Source organism: Clavelina lepadiformis, chromosome 1 (genome assembly GCF_947623445.1).
Source record: "Clavelina lepadiformis chromosome 1, kaClaLepa1.1, whole genome shotgun sequence".
Taxonomy (NCBI): Eukaryota; Metazoa; Chordata; class Ascidiacea; order Aplousobranchia; family Clavelinidae; genus Clavelina; species Clavelina lepadiformis.
In genome coordinates this window covers 10951443-10976320 of record NC_135240.1, presented here as the reverse complement: position 1 = coordinate 10976320, position 24878 = coordinate 10951443, and the positions used below count along the sequence as shown (strand labels likewise).

Genomic DNA, 24878 nt, shown 5'->3' with positions numbered 1-24878 from the left:
CCAAAAGGCAAAAATTCAATGCCGGAGTATAGTGTTGTGTTTATTTTATAACCGCGCTGTATGTGGAAATACCGCTGTAACAACGGATACTTTTGTTGAACTTAATTGGAGCTAAATCACGTCAGGCTTGGTGCAAAAAATTGATTTATTGATCAATCTTTTACACTTGCACAACGTGTAGATTTTCAGAATTGTCAATACACTTATACAGTACCTGATAGGCCTATTAACTTTTTACAAGTAAGTTTATTCCCGTTTGCTATGACATATAGGCTACATATACACATAGGCCTAAGTAACTTGTAGAATGGCATATACCCCCAAGCAAAAGGAGTAATAAAAATAATAATTGTTTGGATATATATGTTCGAGATATACAAAATTCAAGTGAATATCAGCCATTGTTACAAAGCGAAGAACTGCAAGCCAAACAAACAAATATTTGAGACTAACTTCATTATCAATTACGAATGTATGAATGTTGACGTTTTTTCCTGAAGTTGGGGTAATTTGTAAGCGAAGTGAGTATACGTAAAAGATTTAATACATTTCTATGCTCATCGCCTGGTGTTAATATCAAATGTATATGCTTAATAAGAAGTATTTGGTGATGATGTAGGCCTATACGAGATAACCCAAGATTATTATTAGTTTATTGTTATTATTAGTTATTATTATTGTTATTATTATTGTTATTATTAGTTTATTATTAGATAAAAGTAATTGTTTGCTAATGTCAAACCAGCGCAAAAAGAATAACAATAAGTTGGTCTTTATATAGAAAGAAGTGTTACACCTGTTTTTGCCTTATATTTAATGCGTTTCTCCCTTGCGGCCGATTACGTTTTTTCGTGCTTAATTAAGCACATGTGTCTTTTTTTGTCTTGTGTCCGACAGGTAGTCGCACGGTCAGTTTTGTATTGGAGCTCCTGAAATGAGCTAGGTCAACGAAACTTAACTAAATTGTTTTTAAACAAAAGATGTGCCTGTAAATCTGTAAATCTAAGAGTGAGGACAACAAAACGTAACACAAGGGATTCCTTTCCATACCAGGTTATAGAAACGCAGCATGTGAAGACTTGTCTGATAACGTCTTGTACAATCTTTGTGAAAGAAAGGTTATACATGGAAATTTTTGGAAGGGTATATATTAACTATGTAATCGCTTCCCACCTTAGGTAAAATGAATGCTTATCATTTAAATCGGTTATAAACCATTACAAGATTCAAAAATCTGATTTACGGTGTTTCAATATTGGTCAACGATTTTCACTAACCAATTAAACATGACATTTACGGTCACCAATAAAGTAGCTTTCTTTTTGAACAAATCCAGTGATGTATATTTGACCGAAGTTGCATTGGAAGTTTCGGCTGAAATCTGTGAAGGAATACAGTAGATTACAATGTGAAAACGGATGAGTCTTGGAAATGACACATTTGGCTTGTCTTGATTTGTTGAAAATTTGGAAATGCTTTTACAAAGTGCGGCGGATCGGCTGAAAGCGAGCCCAAACACAGAAAACCAACGCAAGTTGGTAAATTGCAAAAATTGTATCCGAAACTATGAAAGAAACAACAAGACAATATTTCATCAATATAAAAAAGCTAGAATGACGAGAAAACATAATCATAATTGAATGTCTTAGAACAGACCTACAATTGAATTTCGGAAAACATCGAGCGCAACAAAAAGCCCAATTTGATGTCTATACACTAAGTACAAGATAGTTTCAACTTCTAATCTAAATATAAAAAGGTTAAAAACAAACATAGTTAAATTGGGGTTTTCCCTGTACAGAGAAAAGTAAGAATTTTCTTTTAACTTCAGCTTTTGTTTAGCATGTTTCTTGTTGTGGCTTACATTTAGATAATTTTTTTAAAAACGAATATAGCGCTAGGTCTATCTCATTTAAAATGGAAATTGCAATTGCACACCAATGGGATGGGGATGATATTGACCATGCATCTGTTAAAATGTGGTTAAAAGAAGGTGAGGATGGAATGAAGATAGAGATTAAAGCTCCATATTTCCATGATCCCAAACCAACCGGAGAATCTGGTCAATCTATGTGGCAATTATGGGATTATGAAGGTGTTTTTGAGATACTGTAATTGAATTGTTAATAATTAATCACTGTAATATACAGGTAAGATAGTTGATTGGCCTGTTAAGTTTGCAAAGATTTTTAAGAAACATTAATTTATATATTATTTAATAGTTGTTGAAGCTTTTTTCTTAAACTCTGACTCTGGAGAATATTTGGAACTCGAATTTGGCCCGTAAGTGCAGAGTTAATGTTATGTGAGTTGTTGATTTTGGTTATTGCAGCATTCAAGTTTAATGCTGTATTTTACCTTAAATTGTTACATTATTTATACGCGAGTGAATACAGATTTATTTAATCAATCTATTTATGCAAAGTTGACGTCATCTATTGCAAAGTTTGTATGAAGCAAAATTTAGCTTATAACCTAGCGAAGAAAGTTGGCTTGTGCACCAACTTTTGTGCGGAAAGATTTTGGCACAGAGTTGTGGCTTTGTCCTTTATTCTATAGGTCAGGGCTACTCAACTATTTTTAGCAAAGGTCCAGTTACAAAAGTTCAAAATTTGCTTAGGTCCGTTATAACTCTCATGAAATAATTTACAGTCATACAAATTTTTCTAAAATACGGTTTAGTAATCATAATTCTAAGGCTTAGTGGTTTGGTATTAAACTTTTTTAAACAAAGTTTTATTAACAAAAGATGGCACAAAACACCGTCTGCCCCGATTGACAAACGACCTATTAACAAAAAACCGCTAGAAGATAAGTTTGAGCTACCACTTACACACTCGCTGAATAATTGAATAAGCAGGAATAACAAAACTAATGATGAACGATTTCATTTCGTAAATACTGAGACAGATAAGGTCCGGATTCAACACTGAAAAGGTCCGCATTCGGACCGCGGTCCGCCAGTTGAGTAGCCCTGCTATAGGTTGTCACTAAAAAATTTACGTTCGAAGCTATATTTCATTGTTTCAGATTTATGTTATAACGTAGTTACCTAAACCTAACTTAAATCTACTTTCTGATCTAAATTAACTCCGATCAAACCCTACATAGCTTAAATTGACTATTTGCGTTCCCATTCCCCTAACCTAACCGCCTATCTTTAACAACAGGTGGCGTGACCTACTTACAGTGAAATAGTCACTCTGTATTCTATATGATAAGCATTCTGTTAGTGTGGCACAAATTTTGGCATTACACTACACTTACTGGTGCACTGGAAGCAAACTTTTCAATAGAGGACATCCAATATTTGATATTTTTTGAATGACAGCGAAAATTGTTCCTTTGAACTTTAATAGGCATGGACAGTACCTTGCACTACTGTTTAAAGGTTGTCGTAATTTGTGGAAAAAGGATCTCAGTCTAAAGTATTCCGCTAAAATACATGGTAATGAATGGCAGGGAAATGCTGTTATCCCATGGGACTACTTTCCAGAAAATTTGAATAAATTTAACATGTATGCAATTCATGGAACTGATCCAAATCGAGCTTATGAATCCTTGCAACCGGCTCCAAAAGACAAATATACAACACCAGATTTGTAAGTTTCAGAATAGTTAGGTAATGCAGCACATATAACATAAGTGAGTTGTATTTTTGATGAGGGCTTTAAAATTAGTTACATGTACAAAATCTTGTTACTGATAACATTTTTAAAAACTTACATGGCGCAGGATGCTTTTAAACATTCCTTGTAGTATTTGTAAGGATGAGAATTATATAATTCATACATTTCAGTTAAAAATTTGTCTTCGGTAGTGTCGGCGAAGATTTCTAACCAATTTTTGTGCAATTTTTCTGTAGCCACAGATTGGAATATTTCAGAGATATTAAACCAGAAGATGTATTTCCCAACGGAAACTGGAAAAAATGTGTATCTTCAATTTGGAATCAGGAATAGAAGATGTTTAAAGGATTACCATGTAAACTGCTGTCAGTCTTTAACATATGTGCAATTTTTTGTCGGTAATTTTTATTTTAAACATCTTTGATATAAACAACACAACATATTAATTTTACCTTGCTATGCTATTTCTACATTTTTGTCATTTGTCACCAATTCTTGTCATTATTGCAAATATACAATTAATTTCCATCCTGTTACAAAAACAAAAAGTTGAAAATAGTTTGCCTTAATCTTCAGATTATTGGAAATTCATAAAAAATCCACCCAGAATATGTCTGAGAGACAGAATGTGCCCTTTTATCTTATGCATTACATTTCATGTACTGTGTTAACAAACTTAATCATCTGTAAATATGCTTTAGTTTCCCTTTAATCACAAATCCCAGTATCAAACTGCTTCCCACATGATATATGCGCTTGGTTTTTTGATCAATTAGGGTAAACTCTTTTCAAGTTCGCAGAAATCAAAAGATCACCTTTGGCAATCTTAAACCAAAATAGCGATAATAAAATTCATCATATATGTAAATAGGTTAAGACAGCATAATAGGAGAATGGCAATACATCACGGAAATAATCAACATGGAACATCCTTAACGATAACATATTAATAAAAAAATCATTAACTTCCACCTCTATGACATTAGGGTCAACAGTGCATGCTATAAGTATGATTCATAACTACGATACACAGGATAAAAGCTTTTAAGCAGAGCTGGTTCAATTCTTTGTTAAGTGCAAAATAGCAGCTAGAACTTTAATATGGTTGAAATATCTGCATAGCCATCACCAAGTGCTTTATTGCGATCAAAGGCAAAGTCATAAGATTTATTTTCAGAATTCATTTCAGCTTCCATCAATTCCATTGGAGTTGTTACACAGGAATCATGGGCAAGTAATGCTTTGGGATAATGTTTATTAAACTTCTCTATTCTCTTTGACCTTCTAACTGGAGTCACAATAGCAGTGACATCAGCTGGTAATGCTTTCCGGGTCATTAATCTGGAATCATAACAAGATATATAATACTTACACTGTAACATAACACCTAATCATTTCAACTAACATAGCCAAGGACTGATTTGTGAAACAAAATTTCAATAAGGCAAACATTATAAATTGAAAGAATGTTAAGTAAATATGTTGATCATTCGGACTTGGTAACAAGATAACAGCTATGTTGGATAAAAGATGTTACTTTTTGAAAATTGGTGATGACTTTGGTATCATCCTAAGCTTAACAACTGAGGATGGAGAGGCAACAACCATTGGAGATAATGGCAATGCTGACTTAAGGACCTCTCTGGTATCAATAATATTGCAAGACGAAGGCAATGCTTCTGGTTTAGATTGTGCCACAGGAAGATGACATTCATTTTGTATTGACTCAGGTATAACAATTTGTTCATTACCAACGTGGATGTTACCTGAAGAAAGTTTAACATGGTTACAAAGGTAATAGAAATTATTTTTTTATTTCCAAAACAAACTGATGCAGAATTTAACTGAGTGGCCAGCAAATTGTGAGCCAAGACCCAAATGTGTCAAAATATAATGGTCCGCACACTATACCCTGTAATAAAAAACTAAGGGCAATATGAGAGCTTCAGTGTTTTTTCTAAAGTCCAACTAAATAGGACCACTACTTAATGATTTTTGTCCATTTCAATTTATGTAGTTAATTACAGCCATAATTGCAAACATCTGTAAAAAGTAAGCAGTAACCTCCCACTTACATAGCATCAATTCTTATGTCATATTGAGAATGTAAGTACGTTTCTACTTATAATACTTGTCATATACAGCATCCAGAGCTGGGAAAGAAAGTGTCACTCATGCTTTCACTCTTCTATTAAAAAGAGTGCACTGATTTTGCTGCTCATGCTCCTGTTCTTTTTGGCCATTAAAAATACTTTCACTCCCGCACATTTTCAAAACCTAATCGTATTTGTATTTTGCAGATTTGCATTGTAACACGGGTCTTTTACTGTAGCCTAATAATTGCTTATCGTTATTTGTTGTCAATGTTACAAAATTTCATGAATGCAATGTTAAAGAGTTTTGTTTTGGTGGCACCTACCACAAATAATTTAATATTTTTCACTTCCAAGGCATACATTGGTTAATTTACAAAATAATGGCAAAGTGAACCAAATTATGACATTAACTTTGGTGACAACTCGACTTAGCGTAATGCATTGTTTGTTTTTCACAGTTGTTTTTAACGTTGCAAAGCAAAAATTGTGCGTGAAATTAGTCTCAAAGCAGTTATTATGTACACTACGTGAAATTAGAGTCTTAAAATCGTCCAGAAACTTAAATTGTTTTAAATCTAACCGTTTTTTATCTATTATGTGTGCTTGTGACCTTGTCTGTGCAATAAAAAAGCAGAGAGCAAATTACTCTTAAAAAAGAGTTAATTTGAAATCGAGCGTTGTTCTTAAAGTCACTTCTAGCCATAGACACCTTAAATAGAAGGACTGGTAACTTCTATGCTCGGTATCTGGAACTTGGGTCCCAAGTTGGAACTTGGGTCCCATCATAATTTGTGTCAAATACATGGTAAAACCTTCATTCTGGTGTCTCTTGGGGGGTTTTGAAGGGTGAGGAATTACTTTTTCATACTTTTAACCTTCTACAAGGTCATCTGAAGGTCATCTAAAGGTCATCTAAAGGTCAAATCACGAAAAAATAGTCCAAAATCACTCAAAATATTGCATATTTTCCCACTTAAACAACTGAAACACACAGTATGTTCCCCTGTGACTGAATTAAAATGTATTCATGGACAGTTTAGCCTGAATATTTCAACACGAACAATGAAATTTGTGAAACAACAATGAAAAACAACAACAAACAACAATGAAATTTGTGAAACAACTATGAAAAACAACAACAAACAACAATGAAATTTGTAGAAATGAGTAATCAAAATACTTGTTGGCATACTAAAGATACTTGTTCAGTTTTTAGTAGAGAGTTTTTCTTTTCTTCTCAAACAGCCGAGTTGTCTTTCTTTGTCACTGTTGTCAAGCACAAATGCTTTCAAAAGAATGTTTGATAAAGTAAGACATGCTCCTTGAATTACAACCATTGGACTATCAATACGACGCAAAGCATGGCTGAGATGAGCTCGGCAGCAATGCAAGTTGCACTTACCAAACAGTTTATAGGCTGAGTGTACAAAATGTACTGTTGAGAGTAGAGGTACAGTTAGTCCACCTCTATTTAAGTTTGTGAGAAACTCCGAATTAATCCGATGGTCGTCATCATTTTCAGTTTCGATACACAAGATATTAGCTGGATATTTGTGTTCCAAATATCCAGCTAGAAAAATACATTTATGCTTGACACTGTCATTAGATTGCACTAGGTCTTCAGTGTCAGCAATGGTGATGTCAAATTGATCATCATCAATGCAAATGTTAGAGGTGCAAGGCACATCATGAGACTCGCACGGAGTTGACTCATATTTTAAAAGTGCATGGAGATTTTTGGTTTTTGCAGCTGCCTTGATATCTACAATGTCAATATAGAAATTACCTCCACTGCGTTGTCTGGCTTGACCAAAGAACTTTTCAAGGGCCTCATCAGCAAACACACCAGGTAGAACGTAGATGAAGTTGTGCTGAGTCAGTAGCAACTCTGCGGCTTCGATGTTGGCTCTTGTAGACACTACAAATGCTTCTGCAGTTTGATTAGTAAGCTTCTGCGTCCGACCTCGACCACCTGACCATGCACAAGAGGATATAATGTCACAAGTTTCATTAAGTTTCTTGAAACTAGTGCAGTTCTTGGTCCATGGTTGACGACACTCATCACGCATGTTAATACCAGAATATCGATCTTTCACATTCATCATGTGAAACCAATCAGTGATGAGTTTGACAAAAATGATGGTGCCCTCGTTAATGCCAAGTTTATCCTTTAGAGTTGAAAGAGCAGCAACTGTCTTGTCATTGAAGATCTGGCATACAAAAGGCACGCTTTGTCTCTGCAAAGATTTTGGGTACACAGCTGTGTATGTGATCTTGGTAAGACGGATGCTGTTTTTCCGGTCTTCATTGTACAGTGCTTCTATGTCCTTCCATCGTGCAATATATGTGTTTCCATCTTTTGTGAAAGAAAGTTCCTTATCATGCACCGTTATCCAGTTATTTCTTATATTTTTAAAAGAATGAACGTAGTCAAAAACAAGGAAAGCATAAGAATTTATAGCGTCAATAAAGACTTTACCAGGGCCATGTAATTTACCATAAACTGCAACATTTGTATTGCAATTATCACCTACACAAGAAATTATACTACCACCAGCATTTTTTACCGCTACTAGAGCTTCCAATAGAATTTTCTTGAGTTGATCTGAATTAAGTTTTGCAACAGGGTAAATGCGTAGTATATATCTAGGGCCACCAAAATGGCAGACAACTTCAATCACCAAAGCATGTGTTGCAAGAACTTCGGTATCACCAGAACCATTTTGCGCATAACCAACAACACGACCACCTGAGTACCTAAGTGTTTCTGTGAGCTTTACTTCATCAAAAAGAATGTTGACGAGACACTGCTGAGGTTGAAGCTTTTGGAAAAGTTGCTCTAAGTTTTCATCATGGAAACTACAGGAGAGTAGTTTTTTCAACAGTTCCACTCTCGGTAAAACAATTGAACCGGACTTTCGTACCATTTTATATGCAGCTGGAGAAATGTTATGAAGTTCGGCAGCAAGAATATAAAGATTTTTGTCAAAACGTCGACCTTCTGGAGGAGTGAGCAGTAACTGTAACTGAGCATAAATAAACTGGAAATGAGGCGAATCAGAACAGCTCATGCTATTCAATTCCTCTACAGCACTTTTTAGATAGTCTGTATCTTTGAACTCATACTCAGTAATGCATGACAGAATTTTGTCTAACTGTGACCACTTACTAAGAAGGCTATTCTTTTGCAGACAACCAGCTTTGAAAAAATATGTTTTAGGTATGTCCTTTCCATTTTTCTCAACACATTTAAGATGCAAAAATCCAAATGACGATTGAACGCGTTGAAAATGAAGAAATTGAATAACAGAACGTCCTTTTGCATCAGTTTTAGAAATGTAAATGTCATCACTATCACAAAAAAAAAGATGATCCTTTGAGAAATGCTGCTTGATTTCATTACAAAAAGAAGAAAAGTCAGCTATCTTATCCAGGCCTTCAGTACGGAATCGTTCCTTTTCAGCTCTCGCCTCTGCTGAAGCAGTTCTAGGCCTAGTTCTGGGTGCTGAGGAGACCTGCTTTAAGCATGACTTTAAAACTCCAGGGAAAATGGACGGTGGTTGGCTTGGTCTTTTTCCACCTTTAACTGAAATCCATTTACAGTCAAAATGATTAGCACAAGCATAGATCTGCTTAAGCTGTAGCAAACTAGAACGTTCATTTGGCATGGCATCAATCCAGCGGTTTCGTTCTACTTCATCAGTTGGAAATGATACCACTTTAGAGTACGGTTCCTCCCTGTAATTGCCTCGACAACCATATACATTACATTTCTTAGGCATTGTGTGTTATTAACAGAGACCCCTGAAAAAACTTTGTTCCGATTATGAAATAGAAAAAAAGAAAAGTTGCTTTAAAAAATTACCCTACTCTATCGGCATTGCCATAGCCTATAATTGGTTTCATCGTCACATGTGCTTATTTATCAGCTATTGAAGCAGTTAGAAAGCTTTAAAGTCACATATGCTTGTCTGCATGCCTTATTTTAAATATTTATACAGTTCTTTTCCAAAATTCAAAAGATTCGCGGCACACCTGAGAATCTGTGACGGCGCACTAGTATCTGTGATTGGGACCCAAGTTCCGTAACCCGAGAGTGCGAGTTACTAGTCCTTCTATTTAAGGTGTCTATGCTTCTAGCAAAAGGAGCACCCCTGCCCGTCTCTCACTTCACCTTATCTTTACCAATTGTGATGGCACAATTAATGATGATGGCACAGTTAAATCATTCACAGAAGGTGAATGAAGAATATCTATGTTAAACTTATCAACAAACAGGTGTACATAGAAGAGCTTTATTTTATCAGTGATGATTTCCAATAACTTTGAAAGCTGAATCAGAATTTCAAATCTCATGATTGAGATGTTAAGATTAGGGCAGCCTAGTCGGATTCCAACTCCAACTGAGGCATATTTTGGTTTCTTGTTACAACTTAACATTAGTGATGTAGGTGTATTTTCATTTGTTAACTGTTTGTTAATTGAAGGCAATCTCACTAAAACCAGTGAAAAGTGCATAATTAGGTTAATCGAAGTTAAATCCCAATAAATTCAACAAAAGAAATCTGCTGCGAAAAAGAGAATAGTACATGGAAATGATCAGTTAGCTAATGATAGTTATTGCAGTATGTATTACAATGCATGTTTCACATGTAATTTTGAGTCTTTATTATTAAAGAGAGAATTTGGGCCATTGAATAAAGTTTGCTGACCACTAATTTAACTCCACAAGTAAGCTATGTCAAAAAACAATGCATTTTATCAAGTTAAATAGTTCAAAATCTGTACAAAAACAAACTTCGCTAATAATCACTTAATAACATTAAGCTGTACCTTGAACTTCATTTCCTTTGCAATAAGGTTTTTTTTCAATCCTAGATGAAATGTAGGTCCTGAGAGCCTCCTTGATGTCTTGGGTAGGCTATAATTCAAATGTGTTGATAGAATGATGCAATATTTAAAGTTATTAATTAAATTAAGTAGGAATTAGCTTTCAAACATCAAATATCCTAAACAAGTACAAAATGTCAATTTTTTTCTCTTGCGGAACCTCAGCGTTCTTTTTGATAGCTTTTTCATACAACTCCAGCACTTCTTCTGATTTTTTGTCAAGTTTATCTGACACCAGAGCAAGTGTAATCCAAAACGATGCATGTCGATCTGCTATTGGCACTTTTTCTTGAAACTCCATAAGTTCTGCATATACTTCATCCACTGCACATCCCTGTGTTAAGGAAAAATACTCAGTAAAAGGCCAAAAACACGAGTTTTCAAAAATATGGCTTATTAATATATATATACCCTTTCCAGGCAATCTTGCGCTTCCTTCATCGTTTGTTTTACCAATACGGAGAGCTCATCATGGTAGTCTTCATCACGGAGGGTCTTTAAGGACATAGAAAAATCGTTATAAAAAGTCTCAACTTCATACTCCACAGACATTGCATTTCAAGAACTTATACATACTGGCCACTGTGATTGATTGACGTTATTTCTAGCTGGACTATTTCTCGCTGGAGAGTTGACAGGAGTAACCATCGTTTTTACGGGCTTAAAACCAAACAATTTATTTGGATCTTTTCCTTTAGATATCATCCATGACCGAAGTTGTTCCCTTAATATTGAAATGTTTGCTTAGTTAAAGGAACAAAGTTTTCTTTATTGTTGGTAGGTAATCTTGCTATTACACTTACAGTCGCTCGCTTTTTTCAAACAGAGTTGCTCTTTTTTTAGGCTTCGGTCCTGGAGTTGTGCTCCTGAATAAGGAACTTTTTTCAGTCTTTTTGCAAAGCTTAGCCGATTGTGTTGTATAACAAGATTTGTTCACTACTTTTGGAGTTTTTATAAGTTCATTTTCTTGTGCCAGCAGAACTGATTGGATTTTTGCTTTTTTGGCAGATGAGCATTGACTGGTATTTATGCTTCGTCTCAGAAGCTTTTTTGCCACAATCGAGGTTGCCGTTTGTGCGATAGATTGTGAGTTCAGCTTACTTCTTCGTTTTAGCAAAGGTGTGTGCTTCTTGTCCATATCCTTTTTCAAGAGCAAGTTTGACGTTATACGCTTTTTTGGCACGTCATGGTTTTTATTAAGACTTGGTTTAATGCTTTTGCATGATGACTTTATATGAGACCTGGCAGATGGACGATTTTCTTTTGCCAGACATAATGAAGTCTGTTTGCTAAAAAAACAAAACACATTTGCTCAACAAGTATCAATTACTAAAACAAGTTAAGAACTACCTCAACTACAACTTTAAATGTTCTTCGTAAATAACTTAAATCTAGTATTATCTACTTGGAATGAAAAAGGCATTGTTATCATTATCACTTACAGTAACTATATCATTTATAATTAACTGTTTTACCAATTAATACAATGCCCGAAAGAAAATTTTAAAGTTGAACATTCCACTTGCAACTAATTATTTTTATATAGCAGAATCCGCTTAAGAAAAAATTCAACTGGGTTCCAGCTGATGAATGAATTTTGTGGCAGATTTAATAGCTGGTGCATTGAATATATTTGCAGAAAACAAAACAACTAAAATTACATCAGTAAAATTTTATGTATCTTGTCCAGATAGAAAAAAGCAAAAAGCATTGCAATGTGTGTGCATGGTTTGCAGTTTTTGTTAAATCAAAACTAACATACTGAAAAGCAGTCATTCATTAGGAAAGAAACAGATAAAGCAAAAGACTGGCACTCGTTAACAATAATGAGATTGAATGTTCAGAGTTGACTCGTTACTCGTGAGTTATCTTTGTTTACAAAAATACATACGTGGAAGTTCACATACATACGTGGAAGTGGCTGTCTCTTTTGAAGAAGCAATTGTTTTTACCAAGAAGGATTGCAATCGATGTAGCTATTCAAAGTTGCTAACAATTTTAAAACTACAACATTTCTAATGCACCATCCAAAATCACATTATCCCCAGAGCTGGGTACGAGCTCGTTAAATTTTGAGCGAGCTCCTTTTTTAGAAGCGATCGCAAGAGCGACACTATTTGTTCAAAGGAAGAATGAAACCACAAACATGCTCTTTTTGAAGGGTTTTTTGCTTGTTGCTCTTTTTTGCACAAACAACTAGCGAAAACACATAATGAACATATTTAGTTGGATATAAAACATATTTAAGCTTGTGGAAAGCCATGACTATAATTTTATGTACTGAATACAAAATGACTGCTGTGAGATTAATTTCATGCACAATTTTTGCTCCGCAAAGTTAATGGCGAAAAGTAAACAATACAACACGCAACACTAAGCAGAGCAGAACCACGTGACGATGGTTCGCTATAAACGTTTTGTTAAAAACGGTCAATGACAGAGAGGTTAACACAGATGGCCGAGTTATTGTTATGGTGTCGTAATTTGCTTTACATTGCCGTTACTTTTCTAGCTTAACCAATGCGTTGAAAGCGAAAAATGAAAAAAACGTTGGCATTTACAATTCTAAAAGGTTCTTAACACTTGTCTATCAATCACTTGTGTCAGGTGTGACCAAAACCATTAAAACCTTTCAACATTGTATTTTATAAAATTTTCTAAGATTTATAATAAATAATGATAAGCAATTATTAGATTACAGTTAAACACTGATTTTACAATGCAAAATTGCAAAATACGAATGCGATTGGTTTTCGAAAATATGTTGGAGTAAAAACATTTTTTAATTGCTCAAAATGTGAGAGCGAGACAACAAAGTAACGAGCGCACTCTATTTTATAGAAGCCTGAAAGCATGTGTGTCGTTATTTTTCTCATTGACAAGCGACACTCTTTGTGAAGAGCAGTTGCCCGCCTCTGATTATCCCCCAGTAAATTGGAATTATCGTATTTTCTTGAATAGAAACCGCGGCTACTATTTTTTATTTTTGAACGTTTTGTGCGGCTTCTATTTTTATTACATGTATACGGCTTCTATTGTTTATTTTTAATGAAATTGTGCAGTTTCTATTCAAGAAAATACGGTAAAAGGTAGCTGGATTTTGGGTTCATTAAGAGGATTCTACTACAACAATAAGCATTTCACAATAATCAGTGAAACACTAGCACTCACTTGATTCTGGCTTTTACACATTTCAAGTCTTTTTTCAATACAGCTAAAAATAAAAAATAACAAATACATATGAAAGGAAAATAATAATTTTATGACTTATCAATAACAATTAATCATTGGAAGAACAAATCCTATATTGCAAGCTTACTGAATCAACCACCTCAAATAATTGACAATACTTGACGTTTGTGACTAAACGTATGTTTTTCATGCAGTAATTTTATGTATTCACTTTAATTCACCATTTAGACATTTTATGTATGGTAAACACGTTTCAACAAATAAGTTACATTTGTGATGTCAGCAGAGTATTTGATGACTACGAACTGAGTTGTATGTAATCTATCATGTATGATGTTTGAATTTTTTTCCATATACTTTTATATGATGTACAACATTGTTTTCATGTGTCCTATAAGATTGCCACCTTAATAGGCTCTTGAGAGAAGGTACAAGTCATGGGTGCTTGAATGAGCTGGTTCTCATTTTTGATGGTGTGGCTATAGGAGGCATGTGGGTCACAAAATGAGATATATTGATTCCATTAGATTCTTACATAGGCCTTTAAAAATCCCATGTTGATCAATCAGAGGGCTTTATGGTTGGTTTGTGTTTAGTGTGGGAATTCCCCTAACAGCTGACATGCTTCAAATTTCCAGATTGGGTGCAGATTGTAACTAAAACCTGGCTCGAAAACAAACAAAATTAGGGTTTTTAGATCAGAAATTCTACTTTCGAGTTTAGGCATGTGTTGCAGGAACTTAGGAAATACAAATTTATTCATATTTCAACATTATATAATATATACCCTGAGAGGCTGAGACATGCTTAATTCATATGCAAAATTTTTGGAAGCCTCATGCGGCCTTTTTTGAGAAATTGCGTTTTTGGTAAATTCACTATACACAAAAATAAACAAAGAAATTAGCACTTTTTTCTGACTCACATGCCACCTAGAGGTTGTTTCATACTGGATATGCGAGTTGTTTTATACTGTATTTTTCAAGTCGTTTAATTAAATTGTTTTTATTTACAACATGGCTTGTGAGGTGACTTAATGTTGAGGAGGTAGTTCACCGCTTTAAGACTGGTCGTTAGAGTGGCAGAAACTGGAACAAAAGAATTTGGTGTGACAAATACACAAACACTAACTTACGAAATACAATCAACACAGTCCTTCTCTAGCCACTTGTCATCACAATTATACATACATACATATAATACCTTGGTTGACACCTATCCTGAATACGAGACCACCTTCATTATGTAAGCACTTTTTTCTGTTCTATTAGCCTATCTTTTTACATGCAGTTGAGTCGGAATAAATACTTTAGTATTCAGAGCAAAACCATTTCTTGTCTTAGTTGAAACTCTCCGCCCCACTTCAAAATAAAGCTCTCAGTATCCATAAAAATTATCAATGAACAGATTTACACCTGTTAATTTTAATGCCTTGTATCTCACTCCATTACTCCAGAAATTAATTTATCTAACACAATGCTCAGGGGACAAAATGATTTGATTAACAAGATCACACTATTCCTACTGTTTTTTGGTTAAACAGGTTAAAGTTTGTGAAATCCCAGATTGAAAAGGCTTGCTTTAAAAACCAAATCTCAGTTATGAAACCAGTTTTGTTCCCAAGGGTAGTCGTGTCATGGACTTTCAACTGTATATATATTAGCCCGAAGTTTTACAAGCCTGCAAATCACAACTACACAAAACACTAACTTGTGGTCTGTGGCAAATTCACCATTTCATGAGAAAGTGGTGTTTGCTTAACATTTTTTGCATTCAGCTTAACGAAGTTTTGGTGCAGATGCTTAGGTGGTCGACCTTTTGAGATGAGATATGCATTGAGTTTCTCAAGTCTTGCCGCTGAAAAAAATATATAAGCAAGCCATTACACCTGTATGTAATGGAGTAAATGCCTTTAAAATAAGTTAAATAACTATTATTGACTAGGTTAGTTATGTAGAAGAACATCTGACACAAAAAGCAGGAAGTCCTCAGCAGATTGTTTATATCTAATGGTGTGGGAAAATGACAGCAAGCTTGTTTACATTTCTGATTGGTAATAAGAATTGGATACATTGAGCGGCAACATCTACTAAATTTGCTTAATCAACATATTTGCATGACTGAACAGAGTGTGAATCGAAGGTTGTCGTAGAATTTTGAGTGCAAGCTACAATATTTTTTAAAAAGATCATGGCTGGAGATCTCTTTTCTGTACCTATTTTATGAAAAACAACACTGGTTACAACCATTAACGAAACGACATCTTTTAGAACAGCTGACCATAGCACTACTAAGCAGAAAAAACAAATTCCTGAAACAAATATTTAAATGTTTGAATACTGCATATCATGTTACTGGTACAGTAGTTTAAGTTATGCATGAAAATTGTTTGTTCCAAACTGTGAGGGCAGTTTTATCAATTTGCTATTCCAAGAACCAAGTTTACTTTGGTTGTTTATTAGGCTACAAGGCTATGAACTGACAAGTATGTGAAAAAATGCAGAGTATACTATGGCGATTGCAATAGTGAATTGTAGTAATTTATATAATTGGCATCTTAATAAGCGATTGTGTGTTCTCCAGTTAGATGAAATGTATCATTAAGTAAGCTGTATTGTTTTTGGTTAATCATGTCATTTAAACATTTAATTCCTAAACCGACATATTTGACACAATATATGAGTGTTTTAAGTAGCGTCATATATTTAGAGTGTACAAGTTATATGGTACTTGTGGTAAAGAAGCTTGGTGACGTAGAATATGTTAGACTTTTAGTTATTTACTACGAAATATTTGGTACACGTAGCATGATGTAAATAGCGATGTCTTTCGCTGATTGGCTCATATAGTGATATAAAAACTAAGGCTTTGTTCAAAGGACCTCTCTCTCTTTACCCTTCTCACTTATTCATCATTCAATTCAAGTGATTAGCTCTATTCGGATTTAAAAATGGATATGAAATTGTTTCTGATATGATTACGACTATATTTTGAAATATAAGAATTTAGACTCTAAATTTTAGAGTTTATAAACGTTGCGCCGACTTAAAGAAACAATCAGAGATAGCATAAACAATGGAGTCAAAAATACAATAGTCCAGGAGTTCTATAAGAAAGACTAAAACCTTTGGCTTTAGGTCTACCTAAAGCAATCAACATCGCCATCCCCATAATACGTTGATGGGCTGGTGGCTATTGTATATGCAAATGGATTTTTATATGAAAAATGACATGGGCTAATGCAACAAATCTTTAGCCTACAAAGATCCTAATTTATAAATATTTATACCACAATAGGGGTTTATATGTACTGTAACTCTAAAATATGGTATATCTGAAATTTAGACCATCACAAAGAGTTAAGTTACTCACCATCCATTGTGAATGCAAATAACCCAAGTAAGAATTAAAATATGATCCTAAGATTTGTATTGTTAATGGGTGAACAGGATTACCCAACAAAGGTGGTTAGTTCTAATTGGGCTACAAGAATCACAAAAACACTTCACCCTGTATAGTGGAAAGTAAATAACCTGCAATAGTAGTCAAAGTCAATAATCCGCTGAAGTAATCACAAAAAATCTATAATCTATAGTTCTATACTCTGCAGGAATAGTAAGAAAGGTCAATAATCACAACATTGCTCTAGGATGCATAGGTATTCAAAGTTATGATTTCTATGGTTTTTACTGTATTGCCTATTTGCCTGTATTTACCTACTGTATTGCCTGATTTTAAAACTGTACATCAGGTCCACTGAACAAAAGCAAGTGTCGTTAATGCCTTACCCATGGGCTTTACAACGATGTGTTACAACTAGGAATCGAACACGAAACAAGACAAGCGCTCAAACCGAATGATATATTACTAATATAAGTGAAATATATTAGTGATAACCCAGTTTTTGTTTGTACGTTCGCGTTTTCACAAGCCGAGTACTCATTTATAACGGCAATTTTTTTTATCAACTTTGCGTCTGTTCTGTGTTCACTGACTTATGCTCAGAGGAACTTCGAAAGTTCGAATTTCCCTCTTTGATATAAACAGCTGACTCTGTTACGCTACTTAAACACAAGCGCTTGATATCGCTTTTTATTTGAATAACAGCAGACAGAATCTGATTTAGATTAATTAATTAATATTTGTTCGTTAAGTATGTTAAAAGTCAACACAAATCTTTTTTGTTAAGCAAATGTATTTTGTTAAATAACTTTATTATTGCAAATCTGTAGAAAAAAAATTTCGTGTTATCCTATTTGAAATTTTCTTGTCTGTGACCGGCCAACCAGAAAAGCCTCTTAAATACTTTCAAAATTCGCAGATATCAACATGACATCTATGATCTTTGGATAAGGTGCATCACAAATCTTACACTATAGCTAGAATATACTAGAACAGTGCTCTTTAACCTTTTTTCTGTGGTACACTTTATACTATTTTTCAAGAACTTTGTACTCCTCCTAAATAGCGATGTTTAATTGCGCACAGAAAATAAAACAAACTAAAAACTAGGTGGTTGATGAAGTGATTAATGAGTCTTGTATTGGGCTCAGACAATCAAGCACGCGAAAGTGTAAAAGTAAGTTGATTTAGTGGCGTGGTTGTTCTTGCATAGTTTCGGTAATTTGTTCATAACACGTTGTTAGCTTTTTCTCAATTCCTCCTCGCATCAAAGAATCAAGGTGTATCGAGTATCCAAAACTACCAGTCGTGTATACACGCTCTGTGTGAGCTCGTACTACATCAGATTATTGGAAGTTACATCAGTTCATTACAGACGAGTGATAATAGCACAACAGTAGGTGACGTAGGTCCTGTGACAAGTTTACAAACTGTGGTGAATCGTAATAAACTTGCCAATATACTGTCACACTTGTGACTCCCACCAACACTGACCTAAGCTGAATACCATTCGTCGATTGTATACCCTATAGATTTGATCCGGTATAAAATTGGGTTTACAGTAGGCCTATATCCGGTTGAAGAGCACTGTACTAGAATATGCACTAGGCTAATACTGTTACGGTGAAATGCCAAAACCGGTTGCCTTGTTATGATTTCATAAATATAATTTTGATTGTGGTTTTGAATCTGCATAAAACGAGTGCTAGCACAGTTAGAACACTGGCATTTTAAATATTAAGCCAAATTAAGAATAAAAATTGAAATTTTGGATAACGTCTTCGATAAAGTGTTAGCCTAGTTATTCCAACTACGCTAGATGCTAGTCAGGCTACTGCTTCGTTTCTGCTGCATAAAAACCATAATTGCATTTGAATTTATATATAATTTTTCATTACAATGGATGGGAGAGGTTTTGACACTACAATGGTACATTATCACTTTGCAGCTTTTGCACCATATGCGTTTTTGTAACTGGAGTAATTGCAGGTTGCGATGGATAAAGTAGATGATTTCATTGTGCGGAAAGCGCAAAAAGAGGATTGCAGAAATATCTATGAATTAATTAAAGAATTTCATACCTTGAATGATTCGGAAGACAAACTTTCCATAACCTCCGAGACACTAGCAGAAGATGGTTTTGGGGAACATTCATTTTATCAAGCAGTAGTTGCTGAAAAATTAGATAAACAAATTATTGGCTATGCATTTTTTAATTACGCATATTCAACTTGGAATGGATGTATCTCTTTTTTACAAGACATATATGTTACAAAAAATTTTAGAAATAAAGGAATTGGATCAGCTTTGCTCAAAAATGTCTCTAAAATATCACTTGCCTTTGGATGTACACAGTGTAGACTTGGCTGCTTTGAATCAAACAAAAATGCTATAGCATTTTTTGAAAAGTTTTTTGTGAAAAATTTAACAGCACTGGAAGAGTGGGATTTTTTACAGATTGATAGTACAAAAATGAAACAGATTACACGAGTTAAAATTTGAACAATGGTCATTTTACCATATGTCTTGAATTTGATTGGGTTTTGAATTGAATAATAATCTGAAATGAAGTGCTGCATTGAGTGTAAAAGTGAAAAGTAATTCATTGTTTTATGTACTGACATTTTTTCTGTGTATGTACAACACGCAAGTTGTTTTTTTGCAGTGACCTGGCAGTAGAGTTGCTCTGCTATCAGTATTTGGCTATGTCATAGTGCAGACATGTGCAACCAGTGGCCCGCGGGCCGCACTGCGGCCCGCCAGGTTGTTCCGTGCGGCCCGCGTGGTGCTCAGCAAAATGTTAGAAATTCATACTAGCCATCACTATTTCATGCAGTTTACATCAAAACAATGGAAATTTTCGCACGCTGTGTATAGAAATATTGCCCTTTGTGATGCAACAATGCTGCGTTGCATAATTTCCCAACATAAACTGCATAGGAAAGTTGTTTTACGATACTAATTTTTTCTGAAAAAATCATGTGGCCCGCGTTGTCATTCAAAATTTTGTATTTGGCCCTCCAGTGAAAAAGGTTGCACATGCCTGTCATAGTGGAAAGCATGGCATCTACTTGCAGGATATTTATCAATGCGCACGCTAAACTTTTTTATCTTCATGTCAATTTATAAAAATAAACACAGAATTGAAGCTCCAAAGTTTGCGTCTTTGCACGCAATATTTCTCATCAAAAACTGCTTTACTTTCTTCTTACTTAATGGGTGTTTTATGCATTAACTCGATTGGAAAATATGGTATTAGTTTTTGATGAAAAAAGGTATTTATTTTGCAAAAACTAAATTTTTGGCATGATGACGTAAACTGAAGCTTCTTGCTTTTTTTAGTTATTTTATTTTTAATTAGCAGTTAAAAAACCAAAATTGCCTTGTTTGTTATGAATTGGTGTTCATATACATGAATCTTGTTCATGCGTCTGCCACTCTTTCTACTATGGAATGTCAGAGTCCATGATTACTTCTGTTTTGTGTGTTAAAATAGCTTTAAATTGTCTTTTTATAATTACAGTACTGGCAAAATTATTTTTTGCATAACTGTGTGGTGTGTCATTTGTTCCAGAATACATTTTTGTGAAATATCTAGCCATTCTAGCGTTTTGAGGGCTAAGCAATGACCCTGGATTATGTTATTCGAAAAGCCAAAGAAGAAGACTTTGTCTATATTTATGAAATGATCAGAGTGATGGCGGCTTATGAGAGAATGGAAAATCAGGTCAAAATGACCCTTGAAAAACTCATAAAAGATGGATTTGGTGATCATCCACTTTATCATGCACTTGTTGCTGAATCCTCTGATGGTGCTATCATAGGATATTCAATTTTCAATTATGCGTATTCACCAAGACTTGGACGTCAAGTGTATATTGAAGACATTATGGTTCTCAAAGAATTTAGGCGTGAAGGAATAGGAAAAGAGTTTATTAAAATGGCAAACCAAATTGCTTTGTCTGAAGGTTGCGTAGAATGCAAGCTATCTTGTTTGAAATGGAACATTCCTGCCATGAGTTTGTACAAAAAACTTGGTTTCAGAAATGAAACTGAGACAAAGAACTTGCTTTTTTTCAGATTTGATCTTTCTGAAATGACAAAAATAACTGAAATTTAGTATAATTAGGAAAATTAAAATTTTTGGATTGTTTTTGTGCAATTATAAGGATTGATAGTTTATAATGTTTCTGCTGTCATTTGTTTTGTTTTAAATAATTATTTTTCATGATGCATTTGTGCTAAAAATATGCAACATAGTTTTCTTTTTAAAATATTTTAGATCAGGTTTTCATAATTTGAACTTCGGCTTTGACACTTTTTAGCACTAACATTTTTAAGCAACCCCAACATCTCATTGTGTATTATTCTTGAAATCAACACTAATTCTTTAACGAAATTGTTGCTGCTCAGACAGAGCTGGTATATATGAGTAGCCTACTTGTTCCAAAATACCAACAAGTGCAGCAGTCATGCATTTTCAAAATATGTTCTAAACCTATGATATATTTCAGCGATACTTGTCAAATTATACCAAATGTTTTCAAAAAATTCCATGCTTGGTCGGAAGTCTTCTTTAATTATGTTGGTTATTACTGCAGGGAACAAAAATAATGTTGCCACAACTACATTTTTAGTTATCGTTTTGAATTTCTTGCATTCTCGCTCAGTTTACTCGGTGTTTTAAATGCAAACAGCGATTTCTTGACATCTGGCAAGAAACAAAAGTTCTCACTATTTACCAGAAGAAGTTTCAAACTTCAGCTTGGTCAAATTTGTCCAGAACATAATTTTAAAACTTGTGTTAGATTTGCCATTTCATCGCTCGTATCCTAAGCCTGTGTTTTAACATTGTAGCAGTCAATATGTTAAGAAGACCTGTAACTGATACATTGTTTGTGTAATGCAAATGTTATTCCTTTTGGTAATTGATCATTTTATTACAAGTGAAGTTTTATCATAGGATAACAATTGTCAATTAACTTGATGCTGTTTGATTCATAGCTACTAACACATTCAGTGTATTATGATGTAAAATCAAACTGCAACAAAGTCAAATACACATGCCAATGAAAACATTTAATTATGAAAGAAAACCCGTGAAGTTTAATGCTATTGTTTTTAAGATTTGTTCTTCTAGGATGTGCATTCTTACTGATGGTTCATCTACATTGATAATAAGTTTCCTCAGAACAGTAAAAGTTAAAAAAGTGTGTGCTATCTTAATTTTGATTTAATCGTAATGCTTTTGTAATAATGTTTTGTTTAGAAGTGCTTTGGTGCTCTGTCGCACAAATTTGTGTTTAATTTAGCTATGTTAGATCATGGTGTGAATTCTTTTTAAACCCAATCCAATCATACTGCATATATATGTATAATTTTAGCTGTTTTGGTTTAAATAACTAGCAATGTTTCTTTAGTAACGAGTGCAGTAGGATCACTGAAAATGACTGATAAAACAAATATTGTTGGCTCTTCTAAAGCAAAAGCAAATGCTCTTATGAAGAGTGGAAAGTACTTAGAAGCAATAATGGAATACTCAGAGGGCATAGCAATGCAACCTTCCAACCCAGTGCTATATAGTAACAGATCACTAGCATTCCTAAAAGTTGATCAGTATTTTTTTGCTTTAAAAGATGCTGAAACTACAATTCGTTTGGTTCCAGATTGGGCAAAAGGCTATTACAGGAAAGGACAGGCAGAGCAGGCTGCTGAGATGTATGCTTTGGCCATTGCAACATATGAAAGTGGACTGAGGTTATGTCCTTGTGATGAAATGCTTCTAAAATCCTTGGAAGAGGCAAAGAAATTGCAGCAGAAAATTTTTGCACAGAGACGTGCAACTTTAAGACGTTATACAATTGTTGCTGGAGTTATTGGTTGTTTGCTTGTCATTGGTGACATGTGGCAACCCCAGTTTTCATTCTTTCGATACCCATGGTTACGGGGAATAGTTTTAACTTGTTTTCCTATCATAGGGTATCTTTTAGCTTCCCTGATTTTATCATTCCAGCGTTCAAGCAAAGCTATTTTACTTAATCCACCACCTGAATTGCTTTCTGGTTCAAACATAGATTACAACTCGGTTGGTACAAATTCATCATTATCTGGTGGCACATGTGCAAATATGCAACAACACCAAAGTTCTTCGCTAACCAAGTCAGAATAGCTGCAATGTTTTCGTTAGTTTGTTGTTTCCAAGTTATTTTTATCTGTTTTGTAGTTTTTTGTTTTATTACCAAAATGTTTATGTTTGAACATTTATTTTTTCTATCAGCAATAAAGCTTTGAGATAAGCGTGATCTTGGTCTATATGCTTGCTTTTTGGTAACAGTGGCAGACATTCAAAGGCACGAAAATGCAGTTGTTTTTTAATTTTTGCTCGAAGATAAGGCTTACGGTTCATTTAGCTTGATTGAAGTAGAAGTAGAAATTGTCATTGGGATACGTCTCAACTTTTCAATGCTAATTAATTCAAGTACTGACACAAACATGCTGTAACAAAGGCTTACTTTGTATGGCTATCAACCCCATACAAGAAAAGCAAATCAAGCCGGCAGGATATAAATTTACATCACAAATTGGTTCTGGGTATAAGACAAGGTTGTGAAGGCGTCCTTAACAACTACATTCTAAGCATCCGTCAGGTGGCACTAAAGAGCAATAAATGTTCACTTTGCACATATGTTACATAAGTCGAAAGATTGCAATATGAAATGTTTCATTTGGAACAGTTACGCAAGATTTATTCTACACAACTTCCTTATTCAAAAATCTATTCAGATTACTAAATATTTATGGGGAAATGTTAAAGGACTCGACCCACAGTATAATGATACAATATACAAATTGCAGTTAGACTGTTTTTGAAATATGTCATATTTTTTAAAGGTTTTAGTTGGTCTAAATGCAAATTCGGCCGAGCTAAAATCCACTCTTCTTTTCTAGCTCAATGTCTGAAAAAGAAAACGTGAACCTTTTAATTGTTGCTTTCGAAATCTCCCCGCAAACTAAATCAACTTCTCAAAGTGAAACGTAGCATAGGAAATTATACTCAGTCTCTTCGAACAAGCTCACCGTCTTTTGTGGGAAGTTTGGTTTTTTCTTCTGTTTGGACGTGTTGAAGATTTTCCTTTTTAAAGGCAGTTACTTCTTGAAGTGCTTTTTCTTGGCTATAACCTGCAGAGAAAATAAAGTAGCTTGAGTTAGCTACATGCCATCTGTAAACAAAACTGTTGACCTAAGATCGAAAATTAATAGCAAAACGAAACTGTTTGACCAAAGTGGTTGAGCAATCGCACTACGTGAATATGGAATTTCTTTACCTATTGCCATACATTTTGCTAAACAATGCAGTTAGTAGAATAATAATAAAGAACTTGCGACTTAGCCGGTTTTTATCAGAATACGTTCAAATGTTCGCAAGGCAATAAATCGCAAACACCCACCTTCGACAACACCAGATTTTACGCAGGTTTCTGTTTTCTTCAAAGAATTTTTGTCAAAGTCCATGACAGCGTTCATGTTTGGTCGGTCCGACATTTTGAATTAACGTAATACAACGCAATGTTCACAACAGCAAGTAGAGAAAAGCTAAGTCTATATCTGATATTTCTGAAAGAATATTGAAAAGTGAGATCCCTAACTGTTTCGTATGCCACACGAAGTC

At 34.3% G+C, this 24878-nt stretch overlaps 5 protein-coding genes across 5 annotated transcripts; 3 read left to right on the top strand and 2 right to left on the bottom strand.

Moving 5' to 3' along the window:
* The first annotated feature begins 1825 nt into the window (after positions 1 to 1825).
* LOC143453014 (UPF0462 protein C4orf33 homolog) lies at positions 1826 to 4378 on the top strand. Its single transcript, XM_076954168.1, has 4 exons — positions 1826 to 2095; positions 2223 to 2283; positions 3360 to 3602; positions 3866 to 4378. Exons 1-4 carry the CDS (start codon positions 1918 to 1920, stop codon positions 3960 to 3962), a joined length of 579 nt encoding a protein of 192 aa, XP_076810283.1. The 5' UTR covers positions 1826 to 1917; the 3' UTR covers positions 3963 to 4378.
* A 144-nt stretch (positions 4379 to 4522) lies between these two features.
* Positions 4523 to 17336, bottom strand: LOC143453009 (cytoskeleton-associated protein 2-like). Its single transcript, XM_076954160.1, has 10 exons — positions 17180 to 17336; positions 15518 to 15664; positions 13787 to 13829; positions 11419 to 11904; positions 11192 to 11339; positions 11027 to 11110; positions 10776 to 10949; positions 10559 to 10646; positions 5167 to 5395; positions 4523 to 4970 (listed from the first exon to the last, which is right to left on the bottom strand). The coding sequence occupies exons 1-10, from the start codon at positions 17184 to 17186 to the stop codon at positions 4718 to 4720; spliced, it is 1659 nt and encodes a 552-aa protein (XP_076810275.1). The 5' UTR covers positions 17187 to 17336; the 3' UTR covers positions 4523 to 4717.
* A 2382-nt stretch (positions 17337 to 19718) lies between these two features.
* On the top strand, positions 19719 to 22156 carry LOC143453279 (thialysine N-epsilon-acetyltransferase-like). The gene has a single exon (XM_076954555.1). The coding sequence runs from the start codon at positions 20835 to 20837 to the stop codon at positions 21327 to 21329; it is 495 nt and encodes a 164-aa protein (XP_076810670.1). The 5' UTR covers positions 19719 to 20834; the 3' UTR covers positions 21330 to 22156.
* A 135-nt stretch (positions 22157 to 22291) lies between these two features.
* Positions 22292 to 23511, top strand: LOC143453271 (uncharacterized). The gene has a single exon (XM_076954546.1). It carries the CDS (start codon positions 22656 to 22658, stop codon positions 23376 to 23378), a length of 723 nt encoding a protein of 240 aa, XP_076810661.1. The 5' UTR covers positions 22292 to 22655; the 3' UTR covers positions 23379 to 23511.
* A 137-nt stretch (positions 23512 to 23648) lies between these two features.
* Positions 23649 to 24843, bottom strand: LOC143453287 (uncharacterized). Its single transcript, XM_076954566.1, has 3 exons — positions 24658 to 24843; positions 24287 to 24388; positions 23649 to 24165 (listed from the first exon to the last, which is right to left on the bottom strand). The coding sequence occupies exons 1-3, from the start codon at positions 24749 to 24751 to the stop codon at positions 24134 to 24136; spliced, it is 228 nt and encodes a 75-aa protein (XP_076810681.1). The 5' UTR covers positions 24752 to 24843; the 3' UTR covers positions 23649 to 24133.
* Between the last annotated feature and the right edge of the window lie 35 nt (positions 24844 to 24878).